General features: G+C 41.9%; 2 protein-coding genes across 3 annotated transcripts in view; both read right to left on the bottom strand.

Annotated features, from left to right (window-relative positions):
- Positions 1-3484, bottom strand: part of LOC111149052 (TXK tyrosine kinase) — a 60745-nt gene extending 57261 nt beyond the window's left edge. The window contains exon 1 of the mRNA XM_022505953.1: positions 3278-3484. Within this exon, the coding sequence (XP_022361661.1) occupies positions 3278-3365 (88 nt within the window). The 5' untranslated portion in view covers positions 3366-3484. The remainder of the gene's footprint in view (positions 1-3277) is intronic.
- Positions 3485-5711: 2227 nt separating this feature from the next.
- The window catches only part of LOC111149008 (tec protein tyrosine kinase), a 95251-nt gene continuing 74374 nt past the window's right edge, over positions 5712-26588 (bottom strand). The window contains exons 11-18 of one of the 2 annotated variants that reach the window (XM_022505883.1): positions 25414-25547; positions 16965-17039; positions 15794-15965; positions 15455-15671; positions 11338-11402; positions 7798-7916; positions 7557-7714; positions 5712-6382 (exon numbers count right to left, since the gene is read on the bottom strand). In XM_022505883.1, the coding sequence (XP_022361591.1) occupies positions 6299-6382; positions 7557-7714; positions 7798-7916; positions 11338-11402; positions 15455-15671; positions 15794-15965; positions 16965-17039; positions 25414-25547 (1024 nt within the window). In that variant the 3' untranslated portion in view covers positions 5712-6298. The remainder of the gene's footprint in view (positions 6383-7556; positions 7715-7797; positions 7917-11337; positions 11403-15454; positions 15672-15793; positions 15966-16964; positions 17040-25413; positions 25548-26588) is intronic. The other variant, XM_022505884.1, reaches the window with a different exon arrangement.

Genomic DNA, 26588 nt, shown 5'->3' with positions numbered 1-26588 from the left:
GAGCTGATGTGAGGCAGACTGGGTGTCTTGCAGACAACTCCGTTCTGCCCCCAGGTCTCAGGGCAGAATTTTCTAGAAGACTGATGTCTGTGACCTCCGAATTCGTGACAAGTTCACAAATATCACACCCAAGACATGGAGCCAGCTCGTGATATGAAGTGCTCAGCCACAGGAACTGCTGACGGGGTTGGCGCTTGTGCCAGAAGCTGAGTCCACTGACCCTCAGTGGCAAGAAGTGCACAGATGACGCTGGCCAGTGGGCTTCGCAGAGGAACAGCGGGGGAATCTCAGCTGGGAGACAGGGAAACTCACAGACATCGTCACCCCCTGGTCGTTACCCTTATCATTATTACGACAGACTTTAGGCAGTAACAGGGGGATCAAAGTTATTTAAAAACAAAAGACAGATCTGCTTGTGTTCATGGTAACATGAGGAAATTCTCTATTTTTGATCAAGGGGAACAACTCCAACAGGAGGCAAAATAATGGTAGAAGTGGCCATGTTTGATTTGGTCCAATGGTTCTTCCTGCTTTGGCCGCCAAATTCATCATCTGTTGTTGGAAACAAATTATTATTATCTCACCATTTCTGTGGGTCGGGAGCCCAGGCATGGCTTAGCTAGGTGCTTAGAGTTAAAGGTGGAGAAATTCACGAAGCTCATGAAACTGGAGTCAAGCTGAGTCGATCCACTTCCACATTCACTTTCATGGCTGTTGGCAAGCCATGGTGCCAACATTCATTCCTCATGATGGGGATCCTCCTCCACAGGCCACCTGAGAATGTTCACGGCATGGCAGCCAGTAACCCAAGACCCAGCCCAGGAGCACGAAGTCAGAAGCCACCGTCCTTAGACAACCTCACCTCGGAGAAGACACTCTACCACTTTTATCACCTTCTATTCATGAGAAGTGAGTTACTAGGTCCGAATCAGACCCAAGGAGAGGGATTGCACAAGGGGGTAAACACCAGGAGGCGGACACCACTGGGGCCCATCTTAGAGGTCGCTATGCAGCTGCCTTCTTTATCTTCATATTAATAATAATAGTAAAGGGGCATCTGGGTGGCTCAGTGGGTTAAGCCTCTGCCTTCGGCTCAGGTCATGATCCCAGGGTCCTGGGATCGAGCCCCACGTCGGTCTCTCTGCTCAGCAGAGAACCTGCTTCCTCCTCCTCCTCTCTCTCTCTCTCTCTCTCTGCCTGCTTCTCTGCCTACTTGTGATTTCTGTCAAATAAATAAAAAAAAATCTTAAAAAAAATAGTAAAGACAGAAATAGTAACTTAGTAGGGTTGGTGTAGAAATCAAATACAAGGAGTAAGAGGGGTTTTCAAAAATAGGGGCCCTAGAAAAGCCATGTGATCAGGTGTGCATACCTGACCCTCAGATCTAACTATGGAGGGGAGTCTGGAAATTGACCATTTTTGTCAGTATCCCATCCATGCTTCAGGCACACTGAGATTTAAGAATCATTCATATACATCATTTTTTCCCCTTCTACTTCATAAATTGGGAAGAAAAGAAAGGCAGAGAAATCAGGTAAAAATGAGGTGGAGGGGAAGGAAGAGGTGAGTTTCTCAAACTCCTAGTTCTCCCTGGGCTTTGTCCTCTAAATAACTCTACTGGGCTGGGTCTGTCCTCAGGACCACAGTTATTGGGTAGGAATCTTGACCATACCCAGTGATGTTTCACAAATTAAACTTCACGGGAGCAGCGCTCTAATATCTCACTCAGGCTCTCCCCACCATGCAGTCCGACCAATATCTCACCTTCTCCATGCTCTCCTCCCGCTACAGCAGCCTATCAGGCGAGACTTCTATGACAGCTCTTAAAACAACAAACATACTTGGCAAATTACTCTGGCTTGGCAAACACATACAGACACTTTTTGATGAGCAGGAATACACCTGGAGGCATCTCTTGGTTTTCTTTCATCAACGGTAAACACAAGTGTTTTACCCAGAAGCAAATAGAGCCATGTCTACGGGGGGGGGGTTACGGCAGAAATAAACAGGGGATAGTTACATGGAACAAATTACCAGAAGCTGGAAGAGATGGTGAATGTTCATCAAATCCATGCTCTTCCAGGCCAGCCAGAAGGACCCTCACAATAGCCCCACTGAGAGGGAGTCTCTCATCTAATCCCTTGGGCAAACTAATCCTGTCTCAACCCTCGTCGTTATTTATTTTATATATAACCAAATCTTTCCTGTTAAAATTGACAGTCTTTTCTCTGGTCCTAACCTCAGGAGAAATGAGGTACAGATGCTCACACAGCTTTTAATAAAAAGGTTAGCAAGTCGCCGCTCACCTTCGTTCTACCATCAGGGGGTGGTGGGAGACATAAAATGTTGTTTCTTAGCTCTTTCTGCTTGGGCTCAGGTTAAATCTGTATTTCTGATAACGGGCAGCCCCATTTCGTCTATGAGGGGATCAAGACTGTAAATTATATTCAGGTCAGTACAACTGGAATAGCCTGGTTTATGTTTTACAGATTCTACCATCAAGCGTTGGGTCCTGGGAGGTGATATGGCTTAACAGGGGACATTGACAAGTTGCCACCAGTGTTTCCTTTTGCCACTGAAAAATCAGAAATGCAAAAAACTTTGTTAGCTCGTCTTCGATGGCTTTAATCTGATATGACTGGGCTTTGCTAAAACTGGGTCCTCTAGTCATCCAGAATTAAATTCAAAGAGAGTATTTTCCTTCCTTGCGTTTTCACGATATTTTGTGTCTAAGGCCCTCATAGAGCTGAATTAATAAGCATTTTCAAAATTGTACGTAGACCTTAACAGTGTTCCAGAGCAACTCCAAAATTAAGATCATGAAGGACGTGTCATTTTTAGCTAGTGTTTATGCTCTCTTGCTGGCAGGTGAGCAGAGACAGGGTACCATTTTATAGATAGGGACCTGACACAAGAAGTGGCCAAAGGTTAACCACCAAGCAAATCCAGGAGCTGAAACTTGGGTCTCCCAGCCTTCAGCAAGGAGCTCTTCACATTCCATATGGCCCTACAAACAAACACTTTTCAAACTGCATTTCCATGCACACATATAGAATTAAGGACACTGTTTTGTTTCCCTTCGCCTTCTCCACGATGAGCGTTTGCCAACATTACATCACTACAATGGTGGTTTGAATAACACACAAAACCCCATCACAACACCTGGGGAAACTGTCCTGAAAGCTTCACAAGCATCGTGCCATCCTCTGGCGTTCAAGAGTTAAGTAACATGCCCCGAACCAGCCCTGGAGAGGAAGGACGAAGCCATCTTACTTACAGGTGGAAAGAATCATGGCTGTGACTCTGCAGGGAGCACACCAAACAGCCTTCAGTTCTTCAGCGATGCTCCAGTCACAAAAACACATCTTTTAACTGAAATCATAGCTCGCCCGAGGTGTTTCTCACGAGCAGAGTTAACCCCACCTATTTTCCTGTTCTAAAAACCTCAGAGAAGTGTGTGAATGACAACCCAATGGCCTATATAAGCAAGCTCAGTAATCTCCATCCAGATCTCTGAAGGCGGCTGCCCTTGGTTCCTCATTCCAAACTGTGTGGGTGACTCCAGCAAACACCATTTTCAAGAAGTCACAAAATTTTCATGCAAGAGACCTCAAAAATCATTTAATCAAACTGCCCTCTCTGGACAGAGAAGGAAACCGATCCGCAGATAGGACGAGGGACACAGTTAGTGGTAGAAGCAGAATTCGATTCTAGGTATTGGAGCATAAATTTTAGAATGTTCTGTCCTCCCACTCAGGACTGACACTTCAAGGACCATATTATGAAACTTCATTTTTTTTTTTCCTGTGGGGATAGAAAGCCAATTCGATAATATACCTCAACGGTGACTGAGCCCTAGCTGAGAAATACAAAAGCAACATAGATTTTTTTTTAAAAATGTACTTAGGAGTTTCACGTCATCCCTTTGGAAAATATAACCAAAAATTAAAACTAAAGGGAACAATTCTAATGAACACATAGCATGTGCACGTTGCCCTTCCTATTTCCTGCTTTATAGATTAAGATCTCTTTAAGCGTTCTGGGTGGATTCTTCTATTTTTACTTCACTTTTTGCCTTCCTTGTGCTTTTGTACAAAGCCTTATGCTACGTTTTGGTGAAAAACGTAAAGATTTTTTTGAAGGAGATGTTCCCAAATGTTGCCAGGGAGCATCCGTCGTGTTCTCCACATCAAAAGTATGCGCAACGATGAGTACAAGAATTATACTTCGTCCTCACTTTTCTTCAGTACCACCCAGCACTTTGAATACAGCTGCTCCAGGTGAAAAGGGAAGTATGGGACAGGACCGGGGGGTGTGGGAGGAGTCAAGGTGAAGGAGAAAGATATAATCGACAGCACTCACACTCAAGTTGACGAGTATGACCAACTCCTTGAATGAGCTACAGTTCGGTTAAAAGGTGGTGTGTGTGTAAGATGGGGGTACGGTTAAACAGGAAGATAAGGAGGAAGGTGGCAAACAGACTGTGACGAGACTCAAGGTGGGTTTTGTTTTGTTTTTCCCATTATAAGGAGGAGAAGGAAGGATAGGAGATAGCTTTCCGTGGATGGACAGACCAGAAGGAAAGAGATGGTTCTCCAGGGTCCTAGGGAGGCACCGCTCAGGGCAGCCAACTGGACAGCTCTGTGTTCCCACGGCACCTGTGGCCCGGGGGACACCATGGTAGTGCCCAGAGCAGTTGAAACTCCTACAGAAAGGCCCTGTGTTGTATGTGCCTCAGCTTTCTACCCTCATAATATCAAAAACACAAAACTCCAAAAACAAAAAAAGGTGTGCGGCAATACATGGCCTGTCATATTGATAACACAGACTGTTTCTTCTGGGCTCATGAGAAATGAAGTTTCCAGCTCAGCTGGTGTCTTGGTCAGACATTGTTAGAATAGTCAGAAACGCACTCAAATAAACCTGAACTTAGGGTCTACCATGAGGCTCTTCCAGACAATCTCACGGATCCAGGAACCCAAGTACAACCAGATCTCCCGAACACCATCTGGAGACAGCTCTACACACCAGGCTCTCCATTTGTCCTGGTCTCTGCCAGAATTTGCGCTTGCCCCTGGGTCTTGCTTGCGGTGGGGGTGGGCTCTGTCGTGAATGTCACCTCACCATTCTGCCCCAGAGCCCAGCACCCCCACTCATAGCATCTGTGTCTTGGGGCAGATTCTGAAGATGGAGAAAGTCATTAATGGCTTCTAGTTCAATCTTTATTTATGTATTTGAGAGCAAGAGATAGAAAAGTATGAGTGGGGGGAGAAGCAGACAGAGAAGGAGAGGTAGACACCCTGCTGGGCAGGAAGCATGATGCGGGACTCGATCCCAGCACCCTGGGATTATGACCTGAGCCGAAAGCGAACGCTTATAACCGACTGAGTCACCCAGGCGCCCTGCCCCAGTTCCATTTTTACCTAACTCCAATTAGTGACGGATAACATGGGCAGAGTCACTCCGCCCAAATAGGCCTGGTTGGGGGTTTAAATTAGACAGGCACTCCCAAACATGCCTGCCTATGTGGGAAGGAGGCATTAATGGTAGAAAGGTCCAGACTTTCTTCTCTTCAGTAAGGAATATTTGATCTCCAGGGGAGGAGAAACTGACAGCTGCAAGGCATAGTCCCTAGTCCTAAAAAGGTAAGTCCAAACGTTACCGAATTAAAATTTTTAAATAAAAGACAACACATGTTTCTTATAAATATATACCTTTATATATTATATATATTTACAATATATACAGCATACAAATATTTTTTAATGTAATACTAATGGCAGTCTTGAAAACAGATGTTTTCAAAACAGAAGAGGGGTACTTATCCAAGATGGGTTTCTGATTCATCCAGAACCCACATTCTAGACAATGCCTCAGGCCCAGATTTCTGTAGAAGCCAAAGGAAAGAGAAAGGTTGCAGGAAAAAGGCTCTAATTCCCTTTCCCTTCCCAAATATCCTGACCTTCCACGGACATCAGCCAACATGGCCCCACATACACCCCTAAAATGGGAAAACCTTGGGGTCTGGGCATCATATCTAGCACGTGGTGGGCACTCAAATATTTGTGGGGTGGAAAAAAGTGAGTGTTTTTAATCACCATCTCTCAGGCAACATTTCCATAACCTAAAAGATTCAGTCCCAGAGCTAGGACTGGTCTAGATGCAAATGCTTTAGGTTTTTCCGCTTTGTAAGTAAAACTGTCTACATGTCCAAGTGCTAAATAAATTAGAAGTCAGCCACAAGGTGCCATTTCTTCCTCATGCTTTGGAATCTGGAAGCCATGGGTCAAAACACCACTCATCTTCCAGAAGTTTCTTCATACTCGACTAGTTCATCTATTGTACGCAGCAAATCTTCAAAGGAAGGCCTTCCCTCTGGTTTCTACAATTAAAAATCAAAGAGAAGCTGTGGGTTCCAGAATCCAACCCCAAAATAATTTCTCACATTCACATTCACATAACATAGCACACAAGTGCAAGGCACTCCTTGTTTTGGGACTTGAACACTCAGGTGTCTCCAAATGGGTCTACCTTCACCTACATGTACTGTTGGTGGGCACACCTTTCCATAACATTCCTTTTGTGTCTCCATTCAAGAATCTAACAGGACTCTTTATTGCCTGCAAAATCAAGTCTTGCTAATTTGCAGTGCCCTCTATAACCTGCCCTCTCCCATCCTCTTGCTACTCTATCTCATTTCCCACAAAACCCTCACGTGGGCTCTCTGCTCCATCAGACCAATCTCTACCCTCCTGTACGCACACCACACTCATTATCACCGCCTTGCCTTTCTCACGCTGTCCTCTCCCACCCCCAGCAACACTTCCTGCCCAGGCCTCTCCCACCCCAATCTGTGTTCCTTTGGAGACATTACAGCAAGAGACCAAGAGCACGGGCTCTGCTTCTCTGTAGCAACATGGCCTTGGGCAAGTGCCAACTTCAGGAGCCCTGGTCTCCTCATCCACAAAGTGGTTATAGTAAAAATCTCTGCACCTCTAAAGGTTGTTTTGAGAAGTATATCTAAAGCACTTAGTACAGTGCCTATCACACAATACACGTGAGCTAATATTATTATCTTTCAAAAATTATTATGGTGTCTCATCTTTTCTACAAGGTGACATTTCAATACACCGGGAAGGAAAACTTCCAAAGACTGTGAGTCAAGAGATCTGGGGGAAGTTGAGGTTTGGTGAAAGAAACCCCCTCTGGTGAAAGCGTAATAATTCAACACTACAAGTAGTCCAGTGAGAGAAGAGCTGCTTCTTAGGACACATTCCCCACATCCCGGACTCAGGCAACCGTGACAGGATTTCTGCTTGGGAGTGGGATGGCAGCCTGAATTTATGATCCTAATTATTATCATTTTCCACTTCTTCACCTTTTTCTTCCCATTATTTGGAACTGACTTGAGAGGGCTGGTGTTCTACCTAGTCTGAAATCGTGTAACACATGCACTAACTCCCTAGGCTGTAGAGACCACGCACGATTAATCCACCAAGCCCAGATCCCTAAGTGTTTTCAAGATTCAGAAGGAAAGCACAACATTTTTTTTTTACCTCCTGCCAACATCTCAGCATCACCTCGTACACATGTTTGGATGCCAGCTTCGGCCTATAGAGTCGGTGGCCCCGCGTAACCATGGTTACCACTTCGTAGTTGGTGTTTTTCTCGAAAGGCATTTTGCCTTCAGTGAATATTTCCCACATTAAAACACCTAGAAAAGGATAAAGGATCACCAAAGGATGCATCCACTTCCGGTTCAGATTAGAGCTGGGGGAAAATGGACCGTGTTCTTACCAAATGACCAGACATCCGATTTGCTACTAAAGCGACTGTAGTTAAACACCTCAGGTGGACACCACTTCACTGGAAATTTCGCACCGGAAGAACTTGTGTATTGATCGTCCAGAACATACCTAAAGGAAGACATGTCACAGGTTTACACCTCTGGGTTATGATCTACATGTTCTTTACCTTTTTTCCCCCCTCTTAGAATCAAAAACACAGTTGACTGAAGTCCAACGAGCATCCGGTTGAAGCTAAATGTTTGCCTCCGTGGCCACGCCTGGTGATTTCCATCTTCCTCTCAGCTTGAGAGGGATACATGGTAACATTCGTAGCTGCACTTCTGTTTTTCTGTGTGTTTTTCTTTTTTATGAGGCAATAGAGGCAGGACACAATAAAAGAGTTGGCAAAGGTTTTTTTTTTTTTTTTTTTTTTGGTAAGCAATTCTGTTCTTTAAACAAAATGTAACCCAAAGGCCCCACATGTAAAACATCTAAAGCAGAGCTGCTCTAAAGGAAGTGGTGCAGAGCATTTGGAGGCACACACGCTCGTGGCCCCCGCGAGTCCACGGGGTACAATTTAAACCCACAGCAAGTGAAAAAAGCAAATTACAAAATGACAGATGTAAATGGAGGAGTATGGATTTATATACCATGACATCCCTCCCTCACGCACACACACACACACACACACACACACACTCAAAACGATACTCTGTAATTTTTGCTATGCACACATACTTACGTCCTTCTGGAAGGACACACACAGCCTGAGAACTTTGACTACCTCTGGGGAGGAACCTGGATCCGGGAGGTAGAGACGGAGACTGCGGCCCTTTCTGTAATGTGCTCCGTACGTATTTACAAGAGGAATGTGCTTACGTAGTATATGAACACATAAAGCTAATTTCTAAAAGCTGTGAGAACGCAGTCATATAATCGCACCAACTTCCCCTGGTGCATGGGAACAAGCCACTGTGAGTGGGATCAACGTGCCTGTCCGTCAGGGGGTCTGAGTGTTCCAGAGGGGCTGAGGCAGAAGCACAGATTTTCTGAAAGCCAGATGTATAAAAATCCAGCATGGGAAACGGGAGGACTGCCTGTCAGAGGAACATCTTCACAAAAAGCACATGAAGAGCACAGGGTAAGTTCTGCCCCGACAGGCAGCAGTCCTGCTTTCACGATGAGCTAAACCCAGCCTGTGTGACCTGGTGCTGAGGTGACCCAGGCTTGTCCCAGATTTCAAGCTTTCACACCCACTGTTTCTTCCCCCTGGGATATTTTATCCTCAGATCTCCACCTCGTTGGTTGCTTCGGGCTTTCTGGTCTCTATCCAAATATCCCAGTCTCCAAGATGTCTTCCAGAGCCCTGGACATAGCGAGCATCACCGCATCTGTGCTATACTCAGGGCCCACCCACCTCCCCAGCCCTACATGACCTCTAGCTTAGGGGGAAGCACATTTTGTCTGTAAAGGACAAGATGATGAATAAGGACAAGATGATCTACTTTTCAGGCCATACAGTCTGTCACCACTGTCCAACTCTGCCTTCATTGTGTGAAAGTGGCCATAGACAACACATCATGAGTGAGGCTGTGTCCCAGTATTTACAGACACCGACATTCGAATTTCAGATTTTTTTTTTAAGATTTTATTTATTTATTTGACAGAGAGAAAGAGACACCGAGAGAGGAGATCAGGAGGGGGAGAAGCAGGCTCCCTGCTGAGCAGGGAGCCCAATGTGGGGCTCAGTCCCGGGACTCTAGGGTCATGACTTGAGCCAAAGGCAGATGCTTAACGACTGAGCCACCCAGGCACCCCAAATTTCAGATATTTTTCATGTGTCCTAAAATTCTTTTACTTTTTGCCAACCATTTAAAAATTGGAAAACCAGGGGCACCTGTGTGGCTCTGTCAGTTAAGCGACTGCCTTTGGCTCAGGTCATGATTCTAGGGTTATGGGATCAAGCCCCACTTTGGGCTCCCTGCTCAGAGGGGAGCCTGCTTCTCCCTCTCCTCCCTCCTTGAGCTTTCTCTTGCTATCTCTGTTGCCCTGTCTCTCTCTCTCTCTCAAAAAAATAAATCAAATCTTTAAAAAAAAAAAAAATGGAAAACCACTGTTGGCTCACAAGCTGAACAAAAAAAGTGTTGGGTCATATGTGGGCCTGAGGCTTTGGTGCGCTGACTGCCGCTTGGTCACATCACTTTGTTTTCCTCTTTGTGATGCTCTCAGGTCTTTCTCTCTCTCCTCCTGAATATGAGCTGTGTACAGCGGGGGCTCATATGCCTTATTCCTGCTGTCGTTCAACCTAACACCCTGGTACATAGTAGGTACCTCATTTTTTTTTTTTTTTAAGATTTTATTTATTTATTTGACAGATAGAGGTCACAAGTAGGCGGAAAGGCAGGCAGAGAGAGAGAAGGGGAAGCAGACTCCCCGCTGAGCAGAGAGCCCAACTCGGGGCTCAATCCCAGGATCCTGAGATCGTGACCTGAGCCAAAGGCAGAGGCTTAACCGACTGAGCCACCCAGGCGCCCCAGCACCTCATATTTTTAAGGATGGACATATGGATGAGTGAAGGGACGCAGAGGAGGGAAAGGGCAAACAATACTTTTTAAAGGTCTTGTCTAACACTCTATTAAAATTACAAAAATTAAGAGAATAAAAACACAACAAACTGGGTATTCTAAGAACTTTACCCCTAAACGCATTTTTGTGAAAACAAAAGACTCTAGAAATCTAACCCAGGCCAGGGAGAAATGAAAGTAGAATCTTTAACAGGCTATACTCCCACCTAGTGGACAGAATAACTAACATCACGATGTATACTTTGTTTTTTAATGAATTTATTTATTTCAGAACCGCTAACAAGATTTCCTTTCTACTTCATCACTGCAGATTACTCCCATGCTTATTGATTCCTTTTTTTTCTAAGATTTTTAAGATTTTATTTATTTATTTGACAGAGAGAGACACAGCAAGAGAGTGAACACAAGCAGAGGGAGTGGGAGAGGGAGAAGCAGGATTCGGCTGATCAGTGACCCCATGCAGGGCTCGATCCCAGGACCCTCAGGTCATGACCTGAGCTGAAGGCAGATGCATAATGACTGAGCCACCCAGGCACGCCCCGCCCCCATGCTTATTGATTCTACAAGCTGATGTGACTATCATCTGATGCCACATAATAAAGCATAAAGCAGTCATAATTTCCCAACAATTTGTCACCTGGGAAAAAGCGCACAATAACAGTAAAACAGATCGATTCAGCAAGGAAACTTTTCAAAACATAATCTAATTTATTTTACTGCCTTCCATCAAAAGCACACTAAGAAGCAGAAAAATCAATTAGTCTTCCTTTGAAAATGATGGATACTACAAATATTTTGCTAATAGAACAAAAGGTGTGGTTTAAAAACAGCTCTTCAATAAGCTTTAGGAAAAGAAGTTGACACCAACTGCAAAAAACAAAAAAGTCAGGCTTTCTAGACCTTCAGAGGTACATATTAATTAAACCTGGAATTTATAGAAAATATTTACATAGACTCAGCCTTACCTGGCCATTCCAAAATCTGATACTTTTACAATTCCGGCCTCATTAACTAGGCAATTTCTGGCAGCCTAGAAAACAACATTTCAATGGTGTATTAGTTACAAAGTTTTATAAAGTAGAAAAATATAAATTCTGTTTACATTAAATTTAATATAACCCAGTCAACATTTACAGAAGGTGGAAATGTCTTTTTATAAATTGGGTTTATTTCTGTGGAAATGTCTCCAACATATATTTGAAAAAATGAGTAGAAAGAGAGGTCAGAAAGTCATATGTGCAATTAAGGCCCGATTACATAACTTTGCCAACTGTCATACCTAAACGAAGGCTAAGAAGGTCAAACTACTTTCTTCCTCTCCCATTTCTATTCTTATTAAACTGTCAGATTTTCTTATTGATAAAGACAACATCTCTCGAAGTCCTTAATCCAGGTCCTCATTAGGTGAATTTAATAACACACAATAATCAAAGTGATAGGTAACCAATGTTTGACCCAACAGCTTTGCTCAGTGATTGGACATCCCAATTTCAGCCAAAAAAACAAAACAAAACAGAACAAAACAGCCATGTGTAACATAGTTCACCTTGTCTTTTATAATGTTTCCAGTATATTGTGATATGTCATATGGAATTGGTCAAATATAATTCTGAATTATTTAAATTATATTTTCTTGCCCGTTCCTTAAGAGCACAAGATTCAAGAAAACAGTTTGGGAAAAAGACATAGTATTTCTCAGAAGGAAAACATGGTAATATTTTTAATGCCACAACGTATGGGCTAAGATGCATTTTTTCCCTGACATTTCTAGCATTTTATTCTCTGTATGTGGCAATTCCACTCATATGAGATTATTTCTGCTGAATGTATTTTAAGAGTCTCTTCTAAAGTTCCCCGATTTGCCCCCATCTTCCTATAGGGATACCTCATTATTACTTCACGTCATGGTCAACAGCATTCTTTGCCCAAAAGATAGGAGCGTCAGAATCTTTCCTTCAGGGGTGACACAAACCTACCACGGTAATGTCAATATCCTAAGCATAAAATTATCAAAATTGCTTTCACCAAGATATGGTCTGTGTGGACAGATGTAGTCTGCCATACTCACTTAGGCATTCGATTTTCATCAGTTTTGAAAGTTCAGAAAAAGAGGAAGATGCTTAGTTCACAACTTTCAAAATGACAGAGATGTTCTTTACCATCACTGAGCATAATAACAATAATGAATGTTATCTATATCACATGTACCATACAGAGTCCTTTGCCCCAATCACATAATGCAATCTTTAAAATAGTCTTGTAAAGGAAAAGCCTGGGGCCAGATGGCTTCACTGGTGAATTTTTGGATATGACACCAAAAGCACAAGCAACAAAACCAAAAATAGATAATTGGTCTACATTAGAATAAAAACCTTTGCATAGCAAAGGAAACAATCAACAAAATAAAAAGGGAAACTACAGAATAGGAAAAATGATTTGTAAAACCACACATCTGATAAAGAGCTAATATATAAAATACATAAAGAACTCTTACAACTCAATACCAAAAAAGCAAATAATCCAATTTTTAAAAGGAGCAAAGAAGCTGAATATACAATTAAAAAAAAAAAACCCACAAATGGCCAACAGGTCCACGAAAAGGTGTTCAACATCATTATCATTACGTAAATGCAAACCAAAACCACAATGAGATGTCACCTCACACCTGTCAGGATGGCTATTACCAAAAACACAAGAGAGGACAAAAGTTGTCAAGAAAGAAAAAGTGGAGAAAGGGGAACCCTTGTATACTATTTGTGGGATGTAAATTGCTATAGCCATTATGGAAAACAGGCCAGAGTTTCCTCAAAAAATTAAAAGTAGAACTGCCATATGATCCAGCAATTCCACTTCCAACTATATATATAGAAAAAGAAATGGGGGCGCCTGGGTGGCTCAGTGGATTAAGCCGCTGCCTTCGGCTCAGGTCATGATCTTGGTCTCCTGGGATTGAGTCCCGCATCAGGCTCTCTGCTCAGCAGGGAGCCTGCTTCCTCCTCTCTTGCTGCCTGCCTCTCTGCCTACATGTGATCTCTGTCAAATAAATAAATAAAATCTTTAAAAAAAAAAGAAAAGAAAAAGAAATGAAATCAGTACCTCAAAGAGATGTCTGAACTCCCATATTCATAGGAGCATTACCAACAATAGCCAAGCTATGAAATAATTAACTGTCCATCAATGATGAGCGCATAAAGATGATGTCGTATATCTATACAGTGCCATATTATTCAGCCATAAAAAAAATCTTGTCGTTATGACAACACGGATGAACCTGGAGGGCATTATGCTAAACGGAAGAAGCCCGAAGGAAAGACAAATACTCTATGATATCCTTTGTATGTGGAATCTTTACAAAATTTTTTTTAAGGATTTTACTTATTTATTTGACAGACAGAGATCACAAGTAGGCAGAGAGGCCGGCAGAGAGAGAGGAGGAAGCAGGCTCCCTGCTGAGCAGAGAGCCCGATGCAGGGCTCGATCCCAGGACCCTGAGATCATGACCTGAGCTGAAGGCAGAGGCTTTAACTCACTGAGCCACCCAGGTGCCCTGTATATGGAATCTTTAAAAAAAAATGTAGAACTCAGTATGTTCTGAGGATCTGAAGGATAGCATGATAACTATAATTAATAATACTTCTTTGCTTCCTTGCAGTTTACTAAGGGAGCACACCTTAAGCATTCTCCCTGCATGTGAGGTATGGATATAATTAACTTGACTTTGATAATCATTTCATATTGTATACATATCTCAAGTCATGATGTTCTTTACTTTCAATACATGCAATTTTGTCAATTATGGCTCAGTAAAGCTGGGGGGTTGGGGAACAGTCTTGTGAGTAAACCAATATTATAACCCACCCACAATTTATAGATGTAGAAAAAGAACCCAAGAGAGATTAGATAACTACCCTAAAACACAACTGAAAGTCAAGTCACATCAGTTCTTTATTATGCCCCAAGTCTGAAGATCGCAGCACACAGTAGCTATAGTGTGGACTCTAGGGCCAAATTCCCCGGGTTCAAATCCTGACTCCACAGTAGACTTGACTACTGGTCAGTAATTTTATCCTATTATATATATATATATATCTCAGTTTCCTCATCTGTAAAGTGAGAATAATAACTATACCTACTTCTTAGGGTTATTATAATGATTCTATGAGTTGATATATGTTAAATTCCTATAAAAGCAATGCCTGCTTGAAGTGATTATTTGATTTTTTTTTAATGCTTTGCTGCTATTCCAGAAGACATGAATCCATGCTTTATGACAAGAAAGTTAAAATTAAAACATGGAAAAAAGTCCCAGGTAGAGAATCACAAGCTTTTCGGTGAAAGAATCATCTTCAAGGTTTAACAGAAACTGACAGTTCTGTCTTCGTGCTGAAAATAGACATATTTGAGAAAAACAAGCAGAGAAGAAAAAGAAAAGAAAAAAATGGGGGAGACAGGGAGACAGAGTAGGGAAGAGGAAAAATTAAGAAGTGTCTCCATCACAATATTTTAGAACCAATAATAGATTCCCTTTTCTAGTATTTTCAGGCATTAATGTGGGCCTCCATGGTTTCCCAGTGACTTCAGAAATCGGGAAAATAAACCAAGAATTTCTGTTATAACTTCTGCTTACATCATGTGAAGTGGAAAAGAGTGTAGGATTTAGTGAAAGGAGGAGTCAACCCTTAACTTCCCCATTTATCACCTGACCAGTCAGTCATTTCCCTTCTCTAAAGCGAATTTTCTTATCTATCAGACAACAATGGTCAGAAAGACTGTTGTGACTAGCTCTCACATGAGATTCTTATGGAGATCAAATAGTTAATATATAGTAAGTTGCTTAGAAACAATGACCTAGGTATTTACGTATTTAATGCAATTGCCTATGTAATTATGCATTACATGTATCAGATGTGATCAAGAGTTTTCTGTTACAATTACGAGGCAAGTTAAATTTACCAAGTTTAAAGATAACGGTGAAACACCGTTGAGACAGAAATCGGATATTAATTCATCATCGCTCATTTGCTGCCCCGATGTTACAAAGGTATTTGGCCAGTGAATGGGAATGAGGGTGGTCGGGATTACCAGATCTCTGTGGATGAAGCTGTTTCTCTCCAGGTAGTCCATGCCTTCACACACATCTTGACACATGCTCAGCAGCACATCTCGACTAAAATGACCTTGTCTCTGTCGGAGGAAATTCAGAAGACAGCCCCTCTCCATGAACTCAGTAACAATGTAAATAGGTTTCTGCTGGGTGCATACACCGTACAGCTGTACTAGCTTCGGGTGTGTCAGCTTCCTGGGGGGAGAAGTCACGCATACACATAGTTACCATAGGAAAAGAAGCCTGCGGGGCTATTGGCTGGTGGGAGGCTACTTTTTAATGCAAAAAGAGGAACCAGAAAGAACAGGGTAACTTACATCATCACTTTAGCTTCTTCTATAAAGTCTTCCTCGCACATGGCACCTTCCCTAATGGCTTTGATTGCCACTTTGTACTGAGCCCTCCACTTGCCCAGCCTCACCACTCCAAACAGTCCGCTCCCCAGTTCCCTCATAAAGGTCAGCTCTGAGGGATTGATCTCCCATTTTTCTGTGAGACAGAGGGGGGAAGCAATAACATTTAATAAGGAGAACGCAGTATCCATCAGTGGGAAACAGAGAAGCAACAACCAAGGTCAATGTCAAAGTCACAGGATAATATGGTAAAACATAGAACAGACTTGCCACCTACACCCAAACTGCAAAAGGTGACTTTCCATCCCCTGGGGAGGACGTACTCCCTCCCTACGAAGCCATCAGAATATAACCGAAGTGAACAAGAGAAGGCCAGAAGATGCTGAATAACGAGCCAATAATAATAGAGCTTAAAGAGACTCAGAAAAAACCAAAATCGAATACTTTCTCCTTTACTATTCTTCCCCCTGGTTTGTTGTCGTTCCTGCCCCCCTTCCCCGCCACTTCAATTATATCAGGTTGGAAAGAATTTTTTTTTTTTTTTTTTTTTTTTTTTTTTTTTTTAAAGATTTTTTCCATTTATTTGACAGACAGAGATCACAAGTAGACAGAGAGGCAGGCAGAGAGAGAGGGAAGCAGGCTCCCTGCTGAGCAGAGAGCCCGATGCGGGACTCGATCCCAGGACCCTGAGATCATGACCTGAGCCGAAGGCAGTGGCATAACCCACTGAGCCACCCAGGTGCCCCAGGTTGGAAAGAATTTAATCTTCTGTTTAAAAGGCTTTGGCTAGAAGCAACAAAGTCAAGTTGGATGTCTTCTTTATTACCTCCATCCTTACTTTCCTGTAAGTAACCAATCAAGCTGCTGAGAGCCAGAAAAGGATTTGATTTATTGTAGAAATAACATGGTAATGTTTATTTTTCACTAAGAGAAAGTTTTCTGCCGAATTATAAATAAGGATGAAAGCAGAAAATCTAGGGTTTCCATAGCTACAAGTATAATCATCTAAAAACCCATACTATACAATGATAAAAACAGTTCTACTGTGTGGAATTCTAAACATCTCAATTGGTCTTGCGGTAACGGATGTTTTTTCTAAGGGAAATTAGTCAGGGCAACTACAAAAATGAGTTACCATAGCTGAAGCCTGCAGTGGTTGGAGCATTCTTCCCCTTCGTACTGACTGGGTACCGCAGTCTTGTGACCAGTCCTGCAAGTTGGAGAAAGCACTTGAATTGAACTTATTCTTTTTTTTTTGGAAATTGAACTCATTCTTTTCTTTTTTTTAAGATTTTTTTTTTTTTTTTTTTTTTTTTTTTTTTTTTGACAGACAGAGATCACAAGTGGGCAGAGAGGCAGGCAGAGAGAGAGAGGGAGAAGCAGGTTCCTCACCGAGCAGAGAGCCCGATGCGGGGCTTGATCTGAGGACCCTGGGACCATGACCTGAGCCGAAGGCAGAGGCTAAACCCACTGAGCCACCCAGAAACCCCGAAATTGAACTCATTCTTAATCATTCTGCATGGAAAAGTGCTAAACTTAGACACTCATGTATAAAGGGCATTCATTCGTCCACTTAGCACTCATCCTCTGTGTGTACATACAAAACTCTGCTTTATGCTAACAAAATATAAAAAGAAAGGAAAGCAGGCAGGAAGAAGATGATCCTGTTCTTTGAATTGACAATTTCATATTTTTATGGGACATAAAAAACTTTTGTACATGTATATGTTTTTATTCACTCAACAAACATTGCCTTTTCAATACCGCAGTGTTTACCAAGTACTCAGCTAGCATAGTCTCAAACATTTTTTAAAATGTTAAAAGGTGGGGTGCCTGATGGCCCAGTTGGTTGAGCGTCTGCCTTTGGCTAATGTCATGATCCTACTGTCCTGGGATCGAGCACCACATCGGATCCCTGCTCAGTAGGGAGTCTGCTTCTCTCTCTCTCTCCCTCTCTCTCTCTCTCTCTCAAATAAATAAATACAATCTTTAAAAAGGCAAAATATAAGTAAAATGTTGAAAAGTTTCTAACAGCTATTACCAATTATTATTTCATGTTCTTTTCCAATATGATCTGAACTATGAAAGGGAATTATGGTAATCTATTAAAAATTAAAGTGATTCACCTTGAATAATTCAATACTGGTAATCTTAGCATAAATATGGGGCTCTAAACTATCAACAGTGGGACTCCAATAGCTAAAGCAACGCTTTATATTATTATATATATAATATATATTGTTATATATATTATATATATTAGGGTATAATAAATTATACCCTAATAAAATTTATACAAAAAAAAGAAAAGAAAAAGAAAAGCAAAGCTGGAGGCATCATGATTCCAGACTTCAAGCTCTATTACGAAGCTGTAATCATCAAGACAGCATGGTACTGGCACAGAAACAGACACACAGATCAATGGAACAGAATAGAAAACCCAAAAATGGACCCTCAACTGTATGGCCAACTTATCTTTGACAAAGCAAGAAGGAATGTCCAATTAAAAAAAGTTTCTTCAACAAGTGGTGTTGAGGAAACAGGACAACAACATACAGAGGAATGAAACTGGACCACTCTCTTATACTATACACAAAAATAAATTCAAAGTGGATGAAAGACCTAAACATGAGATGGAAACCATCAAAATCCCAGAGGAGAGCACAGGGAGCAAGCAACCTCTTTGACCTCAGCCATAGCAACTTCTCACTAGACACATCTCCGGAAGCAAGGCAAAGAAAAGTAAAAAAGAACTATTGGGACCTCATCAAGATAAAAATCTTCTTTTTTTTTTTTTTTTTTAAGATTTTTATTTATTTATTTGACAGATAGAGAGAGAGAGCACACAAGTAGGCGTAGCCACAGGCAGAGGAAGAGGGAGAAGTAAGCTCTTTGATGAGCAAAGAGACCAATGCAGGGCTAGATCCCAGGACCCTGGGATCATGCCCTGAGCCAAAAACAGATGCTTAACCGACTGAGCCATCCAGGTGCCCAAGATAAAAATCTTCTGGACAGCAAAGGAAACAATCAACAAAACTAAAAGGTACAGAATGGGAGAAGATATTTGCAAATGTTGTATCAGATAAAAGGCTAGTATCCAACATCTATAAAGAACTTATCCAACTCAACACCCAAAAAACAAATTAATCCAGTTAATTTAATGTTAATCCAGTTAGTTTAATGTTAATCCAGTTAAGAAATGGCAGAAGACATAAATAGACATTTTTCCAAAGAAGTCATCCAGATGGCCAACAGACACATGAAAAAATACTCAACATCACTCAGCATCAGGGAAGTACAAATCAAAACCACAATGAGATACCACCTCACACCAGTCAGAACTTAACACCAGTCTAAAATTAACAACACAGGAAACAACAGGTGTTGGTGAGGAGTCGAAGAAAGGAACGCCCTCTTACACTGTTGGTGAGAATGCAAACTGGTGCAGCCACTCTGGAAAACAGTGTGTGGGTCCTCAAAGAGTTCTGCCTTATAATCTAGCCATTGTACTAGTAGGTATTTACACAAAGGATACAAAAATAGTGATTCAAAGGGGTTCATGAACCCCAATGTTTATAGCAGCATTATCAACAGTAGCCAAACTAGGGAAAGATCCCAAATGCCCTTCAACAGATGAATGGATAAAGAAGATGTGGTATATAAACAATGAAATATTACTCAGCCATCAAAAAGAATGAAATCTTGCCATCTGCAACAATGTGGATGGAGCTAGAGTATTGTGCTAAGCAAAATAAGTCAGAGAAAGACAACTACCATATGATTTCACTCATCTGTGGAATTTAAGAAACAAAACAGATGAACATATGGGAGGGAGGAAAAAAGAGGAAGGGAAACAAACCATACGAGACTCTTGGGGCACCTGAGGGGCTCAGTTGGTTGAGCATCTCCCTTCAGCTAGGGTCATAATCCTGGAGTCCTGGGATCTAGCCCCGCATCAGGCCCCCTGCCAGTGGGGAGTCTGCTTCTTCCTCTCCCTCTGCTCCTCCCCCACTCCATGCTCTCTCTCCCTCTCTCTCTCAGATAAACATACAAAATCTTAAAAAAAAAAAAAAAGAGATTCTTCATTATAGAGAACAAACTGAGGGTTGATGGAGGGAGGTGGGGGATGGGCTACATGGGTGATGGGTATTAAGGAGGGCACTTAGGATGAACACTGGGTGTTGTATGTAAGTGATGAACCACTTAATTCTATTCCTGAAACCAATTATTATGCTATATGTTAACTAACTAGAATTAAATAAAAATTTGGGGAAAAATGGAATAAAATGCCAACAACTGGGAATACTAACCACTTTAGAAATAGGTGAAGTAGATTAGACACTTTAATGTAAGTTGCTTACAGCACTAAATATGAAGGAAGGCAGATATCTCTCCCGTAAGCCCCCACAGCACTCCTTATTTCTTCCATTACAGCATACCTCATAGTAACTTTATTTCCTTGTTGATCTTTTTCTTGGATGATCTGTCCATTTCAGTGAGGGGAGTGTTAAAGTCCCCTACTATTACTGTAATATTGTTGATGTGTTTCTTTGATTTTGTTATTAATTGGTTTATATAGTTGGCTGCTCCCACGTTAGGGGCATAGATATTTAAAATTGTTAGATCTTCTTGTTGGACAGTTCCTTTGAGTATGATATAGTGTCCTTCCTCATCTCTTATTATAGTCTTTGGCTTAAAATCTAATTGATCTGATATAAGGACTGCCACTCCTGCTTTCTTCTGATGTCCATTAGCATGGTAAATTCTTTTCCACCCCCTCACTTTAAATCTGGAGGTGTCTTTGGGTTTAAAATGAGTTTCTTGAAGGCAACATATAGATGGGTTTTGGTTTTTTATCCATCCTGATACCCTGTGTCTTTTTATTGGGGCATTTAGCCCATTAACATTCAGGGTAACTATTGAGAGATATGAATTTAGTGCCATTGTATTGCCTGTAAGGTGACTGTTATTGTATATGGTTTCTGTTCCTTTCTGATCTACTACTTTTAGGGTCTCTCTTTGCTTAGAGGACCCCTTTCAATATTTCCTGTAGAGCTGGTTTGGTGTTTGCAAATTCTTTTAGTTTTTGTTTGTCCTGGAAGCTTTTAATCTCTCCTTGTATTTTCAATGATAGCCTAGCTGGATATAGTATTCTTGGCTGCATGTTTTTCTCGTTTAGTGCTCTGAATATATCATGCCAGCTCTTTCTGGCCTGCCAGGTCTCTGTGGATAAGTCTGCTGCCAATCTAATATTTTTACCATTGTACGTTACAGACTTCTTTTCCCGGGCTGCTTTCAGGATCTTCTTTTTGTCACTAAGACTTGTAAATTTTACTATTAGGTGACGGGGTGTGGACCTATTCTTATTGATTTTGAGGGGGGGTTCTCTGCACCTCCTGGATTTTTTTTTTTAAGATTTTATTTATTTGAGAGAGAGAGAGCATGAGAGAGAGCATGAGAGAGAGGATGAGAGGAGAGAGGTCAGTGGGAGAAGCAGACTCCCTGCTGAGCAGGGAGCCTGATGTGGGACTCGATCCCGGGACTCCAGAATCATGACCTGAGCTGAAGGCAGTTGCCTAACCAACTGAGCCACCCAGGCGCCCCCACCTCCTGGATTTTGATGCTTGTTCCCTTTGCCATATTGGGGAAATTCTCTCCAATATACCTTCTGCTCCCCTCTCTCTTTCTTCTTCTTCTGGAATCCCAATTATTCTAATGTTGTTTCGTCTTATGGTGTCACTTATCTCTCGAATTCTCCCCTCATGGTCCAGTAGCTGTTTGTCCCTCTTTTGCTCAGCTTCTTTATTCTGTCATTTGGTCTTCTATATCGCTAATTCTTTCTTCTGCCTCATTTATCCTAGCAGTGAGAGCCTCCATTTTTGATTGCACCTCATTAATAGCTTTTTTGATTTCAACTTGGTTAGATTTTAGTTCTTTTATTTCTCCAGAAAGGGCTTTTATATCTCCCGAGAGGGTTTCTCTAATATCTTCCATGCCTTTTTCGAGCCTGGCTAGAACCTTGAGAATCGTCATTCTGAACTCTAGATCTGACATATTACCAATGTCTGTATTGATTAGGTCCCTAGCCTTTGGTACTGCCTCTTGTTCTTTTTTGTGTGGTGAATTTTTCCGCCTTGTCATTTTGTCCAGATAAGAGTATATGAAGGAGCAAGTAAGATACTAAAAGGGTGGCAACAACCCCAAGAAAATATGCTTTAGCCAAATCAGAGGAGATCCCAAATCATGAGGGGGGAGAAAGGGGATAAAAAGTTTCAGAAAGAAAAAAAAAGAAAAAAGAAAGAAAAGAAACAATTAATAAAAAGAAAACCAATAAAGAAAAAATATAAAAGGAAAAAAATATATATATATTAGATAAACTAGTTAAAAAACCTTAAAAAAGAAAAGGGTAAAAGTGAAAAAAATTTAGCAGAAGAAGAGAAAAAAAAATTGAAAAAGAAAAAAAATTAAATTAACTGCAAGGCTAAAGAATCATGGGGAGAAAGCCATGAGTTCCGTGCTTTGCTTTCTCCTCCTCTGGAATTCCGCTGCTCTCCTTGGTATTGAAACTGCAGTCCTTGGTAGGTGAACTTGGTCCTGGCTGGGCTTCTTGTTGATCTTCTGGGGGAGGGGCCTGTTGTAGTGATTCTCAAGTGTCTTTGCCCCGGGCGGAGTTGCACCGCCCTTACCCAGGCCGGTCTGAGTAATCCGCTTGGGTTTGCTCTCGGGAGCTTTTGTTCCCTGAGCGCTTTCTGTTGAGTTCCGGAGGGCGGGAATGAAGATGGCAGAGGAGGAGGAGCCGAGAGCCCGGGGCCCCACTCCTCAGTGCACCCTCAGAGAACAGCGCCGATTTACTCCCGTCACCCTGCCTCCGGCCGCGCTCCGAGCTGACCGAGCCTGCGACCGGTTCAAGGTAACCCCGAGCTTAGAGCTCACTCCTCGGCTCTGTCTCTGTAGCCGGCTTCCCCGTTCTAATACCTGCAAGCTCTGCGACACTCAGACACCCCCTGATCCTTCTGTGACCCTGCGGGACCTAAGACCACGCTGACCCCGCGTGGGCTTCACCCCGGTTAAGCCTCTGGAGCGATGTTCCTCAGCGGAACTGACTTTTAAAAGTCCCGATTTTGTGCTCCATTGCTCCGCCGCTTGCCGGGAGCCGGCCCCTCCCCCCGCGGTCTGTCTTCCCGTCGCTTTGGATTCACTTCTCCGCCAGTCCTACCTTTCAGAAAGTGGTTGATTTTCTGTTTCTAGAATTGCTGTTCTTCTCTTCAATCTCCCATTGGATTTGTAGGTGTTTGCAATCTTTAGATAAGCTATCTAGCTGATCTCCTGCTACCTGAAGTAGTCTCAGCCGGCTACTTCTCCGCCATCTTCCTCATGGTAACTTTAAATGGTTACATACTTCTCTGTCTCCCCCACCAGACGGTAAGAGCTGAGAGAGCCAGGATCGATAACTTTCTAGTCCACCATAGTTTCCCTAGAGCCAGACACAGTCCCTGCCATGTAACAGGCACCCAAGATGTGTCTGCTCAATGAGTGAATTTAGATAATGGTGAAGAATAAAATTTATACAAGAACACACACAGAAAGAAAGAAAGAAAGAAAAAAGAAAGAAAGAAAGAAAGAAAGAAAGAAAGAAAAAGAAAATGTGAATACTAAAAAATAACAGAATGAGATAAGAAAAAGATCTTTGGGGTATAAATTGATATGAAAGTGGCTCCTCACATGTTAAACATAGAGTTAACATAGAACCCAGAAAATTCACTCCCAGGGAAGTCACCCAGAGAAGTGAAAGATATTTTCATGTAAAAACTTGTAGACAAATTTTCATAGCGGCATTATTCTTAACAGCCAAAATGTGGAAACAAGCCAGATGTCCACCAACTGATGAATGATGATGAAATGGATTAAAAAAAAACACACAGTCGATTATTTGTCAAAAAAAATGGAGCACTTATACAGGCTACAACATGGACAAATGTCAGAAACATTATGTTAAGTCACACAAGCCAGTCACAACAGACCACATACTGTATGATTCCATTTATACTGAATGTCTAGAATAGGCAAATCTGTAGAGACAGCAAGTAGATTACTGGTTGCCAGGGGCTGGATTGATGAAAGGGGGCCGGGGGGTGACCGGTGATGAATTCAAGATTTCTTTTGGGGATGATAAAAATGTTCTTAGATGGAGAGGAGAAGGGAGTTGAGGGAAATTGGAAGGGGAGATGAACCATGAAAGACTATGGACTCTGAAAAACAATCTGAGGGTTTTGAAGGGGCGGGGGGGGGGAGGTTGGGGGAGCCAGGTGGTGGGTATTATGGAGGGCACGTATGGCATGGAGCACTGGGTGTGGTGCATAAACAATGAATTCTGTTACGCTGAAAAGAAATTAATAAAAAAAATAAGTAAAAAAAATGTTCTTAGATTACGGTAATACTTGGCACCACTCTAAATATACTAATGACCACTGAATTGTATACTTTAAATGGGTGATTTTTATGATATTTAAATTGTACCCTAATAATGGTTTCTATGATTATCTGAGAGCATGGGCATGAACGTGGTTTCTGTTTTTTGGTGTTCAGTTTGTTCCCACTCTTATAGTAAGTATAGCAGAGATTCAGGAAAATGGAAAACTTGCCCAGGACATGATCAGTCTTTGGAAGCCAACAGTATAGCCCTAAACCCTGGGCTTGTCTCGCAGCTTCCATGACAACTCTGACATAGACACATCTGGGGTATTAGTTTCATACAGTTAAAGAAAGGAAACTATTCAGTGAAACCTCGAAAGATGGTAAGGCAGATTTTACTTACGACCACTGTGATTGGTACAGGGACCACTGCAATGGGATTTTAGAGTTCGAGAGAGATTGGGCTCAACTCCAAATATAGTATGGACCAATGGGGATTGACAGCCAAGGAGTAGTGTCAGGGTCAGTGGACGGAAAATGACTAAGAAAATGTTGGGGAGCCCCTAGGGCTAATAATACATTATATGTTAATAATAAAATTTAAAAATTTAATAAAAAATAAAAAATAAAATTTTTTAAAAAATAAAATAAAATAAAGAAATGCTGGGGAGTGGGGGCTTCTGGGATATACCAATCTAACAGGAACTTGCTGAAGACAAGCCAACCTGACCAGACATCACCTGGTGGAAAATAAGGAACCTGATCAGATATTGAGTGTGAGCAGATATCAGATGTCAAGGTGGGAATTCTCTTAAGCTGCTTAGCAGAGTTCTTGCTAAACCTGGATTTTACAAGAAAGTGCATAAATGGGTCTAGAAGATGGTTCCAGAGCCCAACTAAAGCTTGGTCAAGCGAAGAGTCTTTGTCGGTACCGAGGGTATAAATCCCAGAAATGTGAACATTTACCATATACAAGAGTATCTCATGTCCTACAATCAAGTCTTTTTACGAGACTTAACATGATTTCCACTTTTCTTTGTATGTTTCAATTCCTTAATAGGTAATAATTTTAAATTAATCACATTCTGCAATTAACTATAAACTGAAAATGCCCAAGGAAGAACCCATCGCAACGTCCCTATATTTGAAAAATGTTCGAACGGTTCCCTTACCTGCTGCATTGTGCTTGTGATATTCAATGATCTCAGGAATGGAACCAAACGCATGTTTTTCTGCCAGATAATACTTCTTGGGGGATGTTGTTGTTTCCTTTATATGATAATGCCTGAAACCTGACGAGCCCTCGCTAAAACAAAAATCCAAATGTGTTAGTGCCAAGTCAGAATCACGTAACTTCATTCTTAAGACGTTTTCCACCAGCAACAACAGGTCCCTACATATACCCTCTTCGAGTCTCTGCACAACCTTTATTTTTCCCCACGTTCTTCTCAGCTTTGCCTTTCACGTTAACAGGTGGAAGTTTTTAAAGTGGTCACTGATAACATACTTGGCCCTTGCATGAGATTATGAAAGAGAAGATTAACCAATTCCATTTGCCAACAGTGAATAGTTCCTGTCTGGCTAAGGTTCTTTGTCCCTGCTATTGATGTAAACCGGCAGACGTCTGGAAGACTTACGCTTCTAAAAGTGAATAAGCTGACTTATAAAAAATGTGCAAATTCTATTTTAGATATCTTTTAGAACACAGATCTCCTCAAGTCATCTCTTGCTAAAGATCCTTTCAGGGGAACTCCCTCTGCTCTTTAAGTCAAGCTCCTTGACATTGACGTGAGCTGACCTCTACTTTGATCTCTTAAGGTTCTCTTTCCTCCCTCACCCCACCCCTCCCCTTCCGGCTATAAGATGCTTTTGTCAGTTCCTAGAACTCATCATATCCTCACTCAATTCTGGGCCTAGGCAGTTTCCTAAGTCGGAAACACTCTTTCCTCTCCCTCCAACTTCTGCCCTCATGATGCATCAGGTCTAGCTAGATGTCCCAGACTATATTTGTGATGAACTGGGGGTATCTCTGGGCTGTGTACCAACCCCCACACACATACACACGTTCTCTCTGAGCACAGGACCTACTCACGTACTACCATAACTGCCTCTTTGCTTGTCTGAATCCCCCACTAAGCTATCGGAGGGCAGGGTCTGTGCCTACTTTGTTCACTGTGATATCCTTAGTGCTTAGCTCAGGGCACAGGAATTATTTCTTGAATGTTGCCAAAGTTTCTATAGACATTCGCAACATACACACACACACACACACACAGAAAACCATAAGAAAAAGTACCAAGTATAGGAAGTACGAATACAAAAACTAGGACAGACTTTAGAAATTAAG

Source organism: Enhydra lutris, unplaced genomic scaffold, assembly GCF_002288905.1.
Source record: "Enhydra lutris kenyoni isolate GAN:26980312 unplaced genomic scaffold, ASM228890v2 scaffoldscaffold21, whole genome shotgun sequence".
Lineage (NCBI taxonomy): Eukaryota > Metazoa > Chordata > Mammalia > Carnivora > Mustelidae > Enhydra > Enhydra lutris.
This window is presented reverse-complemented; position numbering and strand designations above follow the sequence as displayed.